Here is a 12,121-nt window from a genome sequence, read left to right on the forward strand (position 1 = left end):
AGCATTAAGATTGTAATGAGGCTGATTATTAATATGGATGTCAATGGACAGTTCTCATTTTGAAATGGTCGTGGTTACTCTGAATTAAAAAAAGGCAACCCCTTTCCCCCTGACTGCCCCCCACCCCCCACCTCCCCAAATATCTGACTATAATATGTCTGACAAGGTCACTTTCCAGGCCTGATTCTAGTATGGCCACAGCCTTATCTCTGGGCAAACCACCTGCCTTGCTGTCCTGCCACACCTTGTTGGTAAATGATTATGATGTCAAATAGATGGGAGGCTGCCCTTTGTGCACCCAAATGACTGTGGGTGATCGGTACACACTCCTGCCATCCCTACATGTGTCCCATGCCTTCCTGATGTCATGCTGTAAGCATAAACAGCTCTGGTTTACAGCTGGGTCAAATATAGCCCTTTGTAAGGCTGATCACATACCACCCTACTTGGGCCTCTCTCTTACTGCCCCCTCCTACTAGAGCCTCTCATACTCTGCCTGTCCCAGCCACACTCCCACCACACTACTCTGGAGAGATCCTCAGTTTTGTCCGCTCATACTTTGGACAGCCCTGGCCCAACCTTTTGGGCCTCTCCCGTCACCTTCATCTGGACAGTGACTGCTGATTCTACTCTCTTCAGCCAGCCCTGCCCCAGCCTGTTGGGTCCACTTTGACCCTCATCTGGGTGGTGACCACTGATTCACCCCACTCCGGGCTCTCTCAGCCCTAGCTCCTCACCAGGCTACAACTCCACCCCTTTACACTAGGGCCTGGGGTCTTCCATTCCTTAGGGCTCAGCTGCTACTCCCTGAACTTAACTGGCCCCACAACTCCACCCTGTAACTCTCTTACATCCCCTTAGGCACAGGTGCTGCTTCTTCAGCGTGCTTGGCCCCCCACTGCAGGGTCACCCCATAGGATTCAATAAGCTTACCTGGCCCCCCCTCTCTCCTGATAACCAACCCAAAGGTGGGGACAGGTGTTTAGGTTCCCCAGCCTGTCAAGTTTCTCAGTCTTGGTATTTGAGTGGCCATGTCCCACCACAGGCAGAACCACAAGGCCTCCCTATCCTGGCAGGGTGCAGTTTTTGGTCATGCCCAGGGCCACTGAGGGCTCCTCCTTCCCCATAGCCTCACCCTTACCTCCAAAATATTCCTGGGGCAGGAGCTCTATCAGGCAATGATATTCCCAGTTCTCAAAATGCTTTGCTCTCATAACAGAGCTATCCCAAAATAGCCACTCTCATTAGCCACTTGGCAGCTCCCTGTCCCAGCCCTTAAATTGACAGATAACCTAAAGGGTGTTCTGTCATACTATGTTTACACAACACAGTGTGACAGTCCCATGCAACAATATCCCAAGCTACTGGTAAAGGTGTAAAGTGTTAGCTCACAGACCATATTCAATATGGTGCAAGGAAGTACTATACAGAGATGCTTGACCTAGTTTTCCACATTAGCTTCAGAGCAGAAGCCAAAAACTTGTGTTAACATGGTGCTTCCTTTGGGCTAATGAGTCTTGCTTCTCAGTGGAGTTAATTAGTCTAGGAAAATGTAGCAGGGATGTGGCTATATTGCTGCTAGTTCCAGTACTAGCATATGCAAAATTAGCTCAGGTATCTCTGCAAAGTGCTGCCTTGTGCCATATCAACATAACCTGAGAAACATGGTAAACATGCAAAGCTTTAGAACTTGGGGGGTTAAAGAGACAGTAATTTTACCATTTGCATAAAACTAGACATGTTTGCAACAGTACAAATAATCTTGTTACAGTTTAAATTGGCACTGAAGTGCCAAAAAAATCTAACATCTCTGATTAGATTCAATTTAATTTTCCTGATTTAGACATTAAATAGAAGCTGTAATTAGCATCTGTCTCATGAAACTTTATTTTTAGGATAAGCTTGTACTTTATCAGTGTTAAAATTATTCTCCAAATGTTTAGACATATTTCTAACTTTGCTGAAGTATATCTCAATAGATTAACTGCAGCCCTGGGTTCCTCTCTTTGTCTGCCATCCCCTGCATTTTATTCATAAAGGCCCAGCTTAAAGAACAGTAATGTTACAATAGATAGGCCTGCTTCCAAGACTGGCAGTGTTAAATGACTTGTGGCATACTTAGTTATGAACAGTTACATTACTTGTTCTTTTAATTACATTTTAATATATCTAAGAAATATATTTTCTGGGGACTGGTAGCCATCATGTTCTCAATTTAGTATAACTTCATAAGAGGAAAAAGATAAAGTACATGTTCTCTCATAAAGACTGTACTTCTGTTCTTCAGTGTTCTGTTGCTTACAATGGAAAGCAAGCTGTTTTGGCTCCCTGTACCTTTTAATTTATTATTAGGCCCTCCTCTATAGGATCCTTGACCTGCTGTGATACCCCAATCTATAGCATACTGATCACATCTTGACCTAAAGGCAGATAGTGAACACCCTTTAAATTTAAGCCCATGCAGTGTTCTCACTGGGTACTGATCTGCACAGTTATCCTTCACTGGGCAGTCAGGAAGTCATCCAAGAGGACTACTGACCTGACCTTAATCCAATAGCGGTCCTTTCCAATATATCTTGTTTGGCTCAGCAGGACTGATATTCAGTAACTGCAGTTCTGTTTTCTTTTAGGCAATGACAGAGATATCCTGTGGCCAGGCAGCAATTGGGAATGCCATGGTAAACATTCAAAAAAGTCTTCCTCTCTACTTCGTTAAGTATTAGGGATTTGAATGAATTTCCCCCATGAATTTTAATTCCTGTAGAAATTATCCTTCATCTTATCTGTGTAGGCTTGCAACAACTGCTTAATAAGCCCATGCATCAAACATTTATAAAATTATTAGGCTTTGGATATTCCTAACATCCATTACAGGGCCCCACTGCATTGTCAACACAACATCTGGATATAAGCTAACCGAATGCCTCCTACTGGCTGCTGCTTACACCTGCTGCCTCTCAGGAAGCAACAAGCTAATTCCCCAAATAGCTTTCCGTTCAGCCTCTGTCCCAGCTATTAGACTATATTCTGCTTGTCCATTGCCATCTGGCTCTTTCCAGCTTCCACAGTACTTCCAGCTCTTAACTCAAACCTGATTTCTGTCTTTTGAATGTCAATTGCTTTTCTTGTTCAAGAGGAGGGATGGAGAGGATATAGACTGCCTAGCCCACATTTTGGGAGATTTCAAAAATGTTCTCCTCGTATATTAGGAGGCTACCAAGATCTTTGAATTCTTTTAATAAAAAATGAGAGACAAGGAAAACTGGAAAAGAACCATTATTCTAGCCAAGTAGCAAGCTTCAGTAAAACATGTTTTGGGGGAAGCTTTTTCAGTCCAGAATGGTATTTGACAAAGAAAGAGCCACTCCAGGTCAGCCAGTGGTCAGGATGATTGCCTGGCATGTGGGACCAGGTTTAAGCTTGTGCTCCAAAGCCAAATCTTGTGATCTCTGGCCCAGTTAATCTAAATGTATACAATGTGGAATGCTTCCAACTGAAGACTTCCAGAGAGACCTATGCCAAAACAGCCAGTAGTCCATGGATGAGCGTTACCTTCACCTCCATGCACCAATGAATATTTATTTATGCAAAGTGGAACAGTTCCAGCAAGAGGGAAACTTGCATTAGAATAGTTGATAGGCCAGTGGTCAGAGCAGTCTCCCAGTATGGGAGAATGGCAGAGCAGGGACTTGAACAATATTTCTGTCTGCCAGCTAGTGCTTGAGATCATGGGACTTCTCTGTAGTTTTGACTGTAAACTTCATCCTGGACCCGAGAAATGTTTTCCATCAAAACTCATATGTTTCTTCAAATAGCATTGGTTTTGATAAACTGTCATCCTTCCTCCTAAGCTCCACCCCCAGAAAAATAACCCTCCCACTCAGCCAACTAAACAATAAATGCTCAATCAGCGATATTTAAGGGAGGTCATGGAAAACTGTACTGGATGATGAACTGAGTACCTGCTTTTGTCTTCCTTTTCTTCTTTCCTACCTGTTTTTAGGAAGAGTGTACTCAGAATGAGCCAGCAGTCTCCATTACAGCACTTTCTGTGTGAAAACACATAATGCCTGTTTTTGTTTTCTTTTTTTTTTTAACATTAAATTCAGCCAGCAGCTATTGTATCTATTGAGGAAGGTACTGTAGAATTACAAGCACATGTTATGGTTGTGTCTAGGGAAAAAAGGAGGGGAAAAAGGAAGCAAAATGTTTATACAACTTAGACTCAATCCTCAAGCTTTTTTGGCAAATGGCTAGCACAGGCTGCATAGCAACTAAATTTAGGCATTCAAAAGGTCCGTGCTGTTCCAGTTGCAGTTGTACTGCTATGATAACACTTTTTTTAGTCCCCCACCACCTGAAAAACAGGGGGAAAAAAGAAAGAATAGTGTGGTATGGTTCAGTCTGATAGCTTAGCCTTTCTTCTCCCTTTCTCCACATGTGTTCAGTGTAAAACTGCTCAGAGATTTATAGGGCTAGTAAGTATAGAAATAATATGAATAAGTGAACAAGAACAGCAACTACAAATATTGTTAAGTGGTTCTAATGGCCTTTATCTGAACAAAAATCAGTGCATAAAAGTTCTTTTCCATATTTTTACACTTTTAAGAAATGTCATAAGCATAGCTGGGGAACAGTTCCAATGAATATTAAGTTAAGGTGGCCTTTGGGGTTTACCTGACATAGAATAAAATGCTGCTTCAAGATAAGCCAAATACTTTTTGTCTCCTTTCTATACGCTAATTTGCATTTTGATGGGCTTTTGGTGTTTCTAGATATCCGTGGAATACAAGAGTTTTTGGACAAAGTGTCTCAGCAGGGAATGGATGTAGCACTGCAGAAGGTAGAGAACAACATCAATAAAATGATCACGGGGCTGTTTTCCACCATGAGAATAGAAGAACTAAATCGCTACCGGGACACTCTGAGGAGGGCCATTCTTGTAATGAAACCATCAACAGCCAAGTCCTTCATTACAGAGGTAAGTGATTTGAAATGGTAATTTCCCCTCCTACATCTGTTTGCTAACATTTAGAAGCCTTGGTCAAAAGATCTATTTTACATGACTTTTAGTATAAAAAATATGTACATGCATAATAAGCTAAGCTGTCTCTTCAAAGCCAAACCTAGAATTAATTTTTAGGTTCAGGCTGAGAGTTTGTGTCTTCCATGAGAAAAATAATTCAGAAGCACATAGAAAAAAACTAAACTTCTAAGCTTCTTAACATTTATGGATATTGCTTTGCTATTTTCCTCTGATACATTCACTCATGAGTATCCACTTTAATCCTGAAAATAATTATTTTTTTAATCACACTTATGGAGATGACTGTTTTACCTGACTGTTATATTGAAATGTGTAGGCCTTTTTATTAAATTAAGCTTAGCTATGATCTATTTGATTTTCATGGCCAAATAGTTTTAAGTCAAATAAAAATACATGTCCGAAGAATTGTAAAATAATGGAATGCAGTGGTATTGACATATTTAAGCAAACTGGATTATTGGTTGAAATGTAATTTGCTAAAGTTTTTTGTTTTGGTTGGATGGATGTTGATTTTTGGTTTGAGATTCCCCCTCCCCCTTCTTTTATTCTAGTAAAACAATATATATTTTAATTGGGGAGCCAGGATGGGTTGGGGTTTTGTCACTGAAAAGTAGGAGGGAAATATTAATAAAATACATATCTGCTAGAAATTACAGAATTATCATGAAATTATTCCAGAGGAACAGGCTCTGTGGCCTACTTTTTGCAGTAAAAGTAACAACTGAAGGCTTTGTTTAAATGGCATATGTCAGGCGTCAACACCCTACAGCCAGCAGGCTGGATACAGCCCATGAAGCTATTGGACCCAGCCCACAGAGCTTTGGCAATGTTCATCTGGGAATTTCCCTGTGTTGTGCTGCATCCAGGTGGTAGGGAAAAGCAGCATCATTGACAGCAGCAGCCAGGTCTTATTGCCTGCTGGCATAGGCTATGAGCTGGGCCATTCTGGCCCACCGCCCCAAATGTTGCTGACCCCTGACATATGGAATGGGTAGGATTTTCAGAAGCCTCTAAGGGCATACCTATGCTATTGAAGGAACATGTTAAGGAACGCTGCAGTGAAGCATGAAATTCCACTCCGTATGCTATACTCTATAGCACAGAGAGCTCTCCAACAAGCATACAGTGGAATGTATTGGTGTACACATAATACAGTATTTAAGAGTGGCTACACTGCGTCTTTTGATGTAGCACCTGTGAAGCAGGCATGGCACATGTCACTGTAGCTGTCTATAGTTCAGTCCTATAGCAGTGTAGACATAACTGAGTCTCATTAGCTTTCAGTCTTTTAGTACAAGGTTTATCCCAAATTATTCAGGCATTTTGGGGAATTCAACCATATCCCCATAAGTTCATGATTCAGAATGTCATGTTCTCATTTCCAAAATAAACCCTGTTTTCTTAGATTTAACAGTAATCTCTTTCAGGTTGGATTTATTTGTCAGCAATATCATTGATACAAAAATATTAAATATATATTTTAAGTAACCTTAGTTCTGTCTGCGTGCTGCCATTGATTCAGGCATCCTCGTTTCTAAGATTAGACAAAAAAAGACCTACTTTTGGGTGTAGCATTTTAGTGCCTTGCACAATGAGATGTCCATATTAAAACGTAAACATAAATTAGGCACACAAAATTGCATGCCTATAAGGATACTTCCACACAACATTTGTATAACTATATGTAAAAATTCTCATTTAGAAAAGTATTTATCCAAACTACTTGAATTATTGCCCATTTAGACATGCGACCACGAAAAATTATATAGAAGTCACATTAAATAACCCATTTCATGGGGCTTTGAAAATTTGACACGTAAAGGTCTAAGATACTCTGTTGATGTGTATTCCAACACATGGCTTTGACTGGCACTGTCCAGTTTTTTGGTCAGATATTATGGTATCATCTTACATGTTCAAAACTCTGCTGCCTGTGACTAATATGAATGTTGCAATATCTTTTTTTATTATATTCTACCCATCATTGCAGAATCAGAGTGTTTTAGAAAGTATAAGAGTTAAAATGGATGAGATACAGTAACCCTTCCATACTTTTTTCCCTTATGCAGGCAAGAGGTGTCTTTATTGTTTTTTAATAACTTGCTCTGCAGAAAAGCCAAGTTTAAAAAGTGAGCTTTGATTTAGATCTGAAAGCAGCAAAGGTGATATTTGTAGGTATTGCAACTCAATGAGAACATGTTTGAAAGGCGTATGTTATTTATCCAAAAAACATGCATTCTTTCTGTCACCCTTTACCTTGCCATGTTTGGATGTGATGGCATACTCTAGTAAAGTCATGGTCCCATTCTTGGAGGTAAAGTCACTAAGATTTTAAAGCTATTTTAGAAAAAAAAAAGCTAACCAAAAACACCAACCCCCTCCCCTTCCCCTCACCTCCCGATCCTCCATTGAGAAACATGCCTCAGTGGGGGGAGAAGAGGGCTCCTTCCATTTAATATGGGGGTAAAGCCCCTCATCTTGGATTCAAGTACAAGGAGGCAGGTGCCAGGGAGTTGTTGCGCCTCTGGCCTCAAGTCAGGATTCAGGCTGGAGCTGCAGCTGCTGTCTGCCCCCTTGCCACCTCTGCTTTCCTTTCTTTCCTACTACAGCCACTTCCCCCTGCCTGCCCTCCACCCTCTAACCACTTCACACCCTTCTTTCCCCCTATCTCCCATAGCCTCTGCACCACCACCTATTTCTGCTGTCCCCCCATCTCTTACTCTTCCACTAGCTGTGCTGCAGTCTGGGGCATGGAGCACATGCTTGCTCAAACCTCAGCAAGGCCTGATAGCAGTGCTGACAGCTCTCGCCAGGCCCTGGAGCCTGCTGGAGCAAGGGCAAATGGTAGTGGGGAGTGAGGTTGTCAGGGGACATACAGGGGAGAAGGAATCCCATGGCTGTGGAGAGGTAGAAGCATCATGGGGGTAGGAAGCAGGGGAGGCAAGTAGTAGGGGAGAAGTAGGGGTGTGCGAAGCTTCAGTTGCTGATTCAATTTGGAGAAGATTTGGTCCAATTCAGCAGCTGAATAATCAAATCTGAATCAAATTGGGAGACCCATTAAAAGCTCCAAATCAATTTGAAGCATCCAAATCAATTTGAAAAAAGATTTGGTGATTTGGAAGGTAATCTTGCAGGAAAACAGAAACTGAGAAAAGGTGAGGAGGGGGAGAAAAATTGCTCTGATATTGACATCTGTAGCTGGCCTGTGACTGATCTTTCCCTGAGTGCTCTTTCCAGTCACAGTGCTCTAGGGGAGGGATGTAGAAACAGCATATAAGGCTCTGAGTGAAGCCTTTCTCTGCCTTTTGAGAGCTGTCTGTCTGGAAGCAACAGCGTGTCAAAGGTACTGGCTTCCCAGTCAGTCTCTTGCTAGTCTCTCTTCTTGGAAAGGATTGGATACACCTTACTAACTACCCTTGCCTAGAATCTCTCTACTTATCCCTATCCAATCCATTCTTTTCAACTTATTCTTTCCCCAAAATCCTCTTGTGTGTTCTTGTTATTTTTTTCCCCTACACTTTTTAAAAAGAAAGCTGTGTTTTCCCTGGCAGTGTGTCATCCATCTCTGTGCAGGAAAGCACATATATTTTACACACACACACACACACTAAACAGATACAGGATATATTACACACACATATTAAACACATGCAAAATATTTTTCCTGCACACACACACTAAACACATACAAGATATATTACAAACACACACACACACACACACACATGCATATTAAGTACATACAAGTTATATCACACACACACACATATCATTCAGCACAGCAAACATTATGAAGCATGCTGGAAAGGCAGGTGCCAGGTCTTCTGACAGGGGAGGGACGGGGCTAGAGGGGGTAGGGGGAGAGCTGCAAATCTGCCCCCCCACAAACATAGACACACCCTTTTTCCTGGTAGCAATGAGTCTTCTGCTGCCGGTGGGAGCAGTACCTGATCCTGCACCACCTCCACTAACACCAGAAATAGCCACCAGCACCATTCTGACAGTCTCCTCCATCCCAATTTCATGCTCCTAGTGCCAGAGGAGGAGCTGGATCTGGAAACAGGGGAGCTGAGTGCCATAGCCAGGGAAATTCTTGGGAAGGAGGCGGAATCTGAGTTTGTGCTCCACATTCCTCAGAGTTCCCCTAGAAGCAAGTCTCCTTCTCCAGAAGGCACCTTGGAGAAAGGTGTGGGGGCAGGTGGCTCAGCTTCCCCTGCTGTTGTGTTTCTGCCTGGTGAGGAGGGGGATAAGGCAGGATCCCCACCCTCAACACAGAAATGGGGGAGGGGGAATAGTGTAGTATAGGATCATTTTGAGTTGGCAGATGATCCCAGGTATGCTGGCTGCAAGCATTGCTGGAGGCAGATCAGCCAGGGCAAGGAGTTTCATTCATTGTGGTCCAGTACAGTCCGTGTGCTGGCAGGCATGTGCAACCCAGAGGTGAAGGGAAGGCAATCCGCAACCAGATGTGGCAGGATCTGGCCGTGGTTGCCTGGGAACACTTGTCCACTGACCAGTGTTCCAAGTGAGAGGGTGTTCAGCATTGCTAGGGATGTTGTGACACCCCACCTCACCTCCTTGGATCCTGGTTTGGTGGAGCAGTTGGTGTTCCTGAAAGTGAACCTTCCACTGCTGGGGTTCCCCAAGCTCCACATGCAGACAAAGTGAGTCCCAACCTCCTCACTGTGTACCTATTTCCTTTCTTTAGTTGCTTTCACAACCATTTAATGCCCCACTTTCAAAGCTGGAGGTGGCACTCATTGTATCACCATCCAGCAGAGGAAAAACATCTCCCTGCTGAGCTCCTGTGCCAAGACAAACTTGGGCTGGGGCTATGGGGAAGGAGGAGGCCCCAGGTCCTAGGCACGACCTAAAACTGCACCCTGCCAGGGTAGCGAGGCCTGGTGGGACTGCCGGTGGTGCAGCAGCCTCCAGAAATGCTAGGATGAGGTTACCTGATAACCTCCAGCCACCACTCACTCACTCACTCACTCACTCACTCCCTCCTGGCTGGAGAAAGCCATCTGCAAGGCATGGGCCACAGTGTAGGGAAGGTACAAAGCTGTGGAATGGATGTCACCCTTAGACATCAGGGGCCTAAATGGGCAGCCTCCAGCCTAGCTAACACCTAAATCAGTTTTCCGTCAAGGTGTGGCAGGAGAAAGAGGGGTGGGTGGTTGGTCCAGAAATATATGTCTATATTGAGTCCATGCTTTTTTATATCTAGTAAATTTATGAAGTGAAGTTTGTAGGCTTGTCTATAAATGATGTTTTGTAAATTCCCTTTGAGGATCAGGGCTGAGAGATTGGAGAGAGAGTAGTTTTCTTGTGAGAAATGTGCCCCCTTGTGAAGGGGTCAAGGACTTGGGGGGGCCGGAGCAACGCGAAGGGCGGCGGGACCCGGAAGCTGCCCCTGAGGTCTTCCCCTTCCAGGAACCCGGACAGATCTGGGTCGGGACCTACGCGAAGCAATAAAAGGAGCACCCCAGCTCCAGTCGAGAGGCGAGAGAGGCCCCAGCAGCAGCCAAGACGGGAGGCGGCGGAGCCGGCGGCAGCGGAGCTGGCGATGGCGGAGGCAGAGGTAAGCAGTAAAGGAGTCGGCGGCAGAGAGCCCCTCCTGAGGCGGCTGCAAGCTGTCTGGCCACGTGGAAGGACCTTCTTGGGCGGAGGTAAGCCCCAACGCGACCAGGGGGCATGAGCAGCCGGCGGTGGAGGAACAAAGACCCAGACACCGGAGAAGGCAGCAGCACCCGGCCAGAGCCGGGTACCATAAGTACTCCAATAGGGGCCTGCGCAGGCGGGAAAACACCCCACGGCGAGGGTCCGTGGATGGACTCAGGGTCAGGAAGTGCCCCAGGGCTAAGGGCAACAGATCCCAGCCCGAAATTGGTTGAAGGCAATTGAGGAGTGAGGTAAACTCCGGCCCAGGGACAGTGGGCTCAGAAGTTGTGTTGGAGCTGTATTACTTTGTTTGGCCTTTTTTTTGAACATTACAGGGGCTAACGCCCTGTAGGGTAGCTCGCCCTGAGAGGCGGCCAAACCGGAGGACCGGGCGAGGGTGTAGGGGTGGAGGAGCTCTCAGGACCCCTGGACGCTACAGTCGAGGGACTGCGTCCGGACTGCCCGTGCCCCATACGGGTGAACCCCCATATTCCATCAAGTCGTGGCAGGCGAGATTGGCGGAGGTGCGGTGCGGACGGCAGATCCTTCTCTTCTCCAGGGGCCATCCCTGTGAGGCGGGCGGCCGACGAAAGGTAGCCCCCCCACACCCCTACTGGTAATCGAGTGTTCTTGTCTTTAGTTTCATAGTTTCTAGGGTCAGAAGGGACCTGAGCAGATCATCTAGTCCAACCCCCTGACAAGGCAGGAAAGAATACTGGTGTCAAACGACCCCAGCAAGATGTTCATCTAACCTCCTCTTAAACACCCCCAGGGTAGAAGCCTGCACCACTTCTCTTCCAGACCCTAGCCGCCCTGACCGTGAAGTAGCGCCTCCTGATATCTAACCTAAACCTACCCTCTGCCAGCTTGTGACTGTTATTCCTGGTCACTCCTGGCGGTGCTCGGGGGAACAATGACTCCCCCAGTGCCTGATGATCCCCCCTGACTAGTTTATAGCAGGCCACAAGATCCCCCCTCAGCCTTCTCTTTTGGAGGCTGAACAGGTTCAGGTCCCGTAGCCTCTCCTCATAGGGCCTGCCCTGTTGTTCCCTGATCATACGAGTGGCCCTCCTCTGGACCCTCTCCATGCTGTCCACATCCCTCTTGAAGTGTGGCGCCCAGAACTGGATGCAGTACTCCAACTGTGGTCTGACCAGGGCTGCATAGAGGGGGAGGATCACCTCTTTGGACCTGCTCAAGATGCATCTGTGGATGCATGCCAAGGTGCGGTTGGCCTTCCGAACTGCCTCCCCACACTGCCGGCCCATGTTCATCTTGGAGTCATTGATGACCCCCAGATCCTTTTCCGCCTCCGTGCTGACAAGAGGGGAGTTCCCTAACCTGTAGGTATGGTGCCGGTTGTTCCTCCCGAGGTACATCACCTTGTGCTTGTCTGTGTTGAGTGGATGCAGT

At 45.5% G+C, this 12,121-nt stretch overlaps 1 protein-coding gene across 4 annotated transcripts in view; it reads left to right on the forward strand.

Annotated features, from left to right (window-relative positions):
- GRID2 (glutamate ionotropic receptor delta type subunit 2) overlaps positions 1 to 12,121 on the forward strand; it is a 1,419,908-nt gene that overhangs the window by 817,961 nt on the left and 589,826 nt on the right. For all 4 annotated transcript variants that reach the window (XM_090037080.1, XM_090037079.1, XM_090037077.1 and 1 more), the window contains exon 4: positions 4,776 to 4,981. In XM_090037080.1, coding sequence (XP_089893206.1) covers positions 4,776 to 4,981 — 206 coding nt within the window. The remainder of the gene's footprint in view (positions 1 to 4,775; positions 4,982 to 12,121) is intronic.

This window comes from Crocodylus siamensis, chromosome 2 (assembly GCF_052110815.1).
Source record: "Crocodylus siamensis isolate JL-2025a chromosome 2, ASM5211081v1, whole genome shotgun sequence".
Lineage (NCBI taxonomy): Eukaryota > Metazoa > Chordata > Crocodylia > Crocodylidae > Crocodylus > Crocodylus siamensis.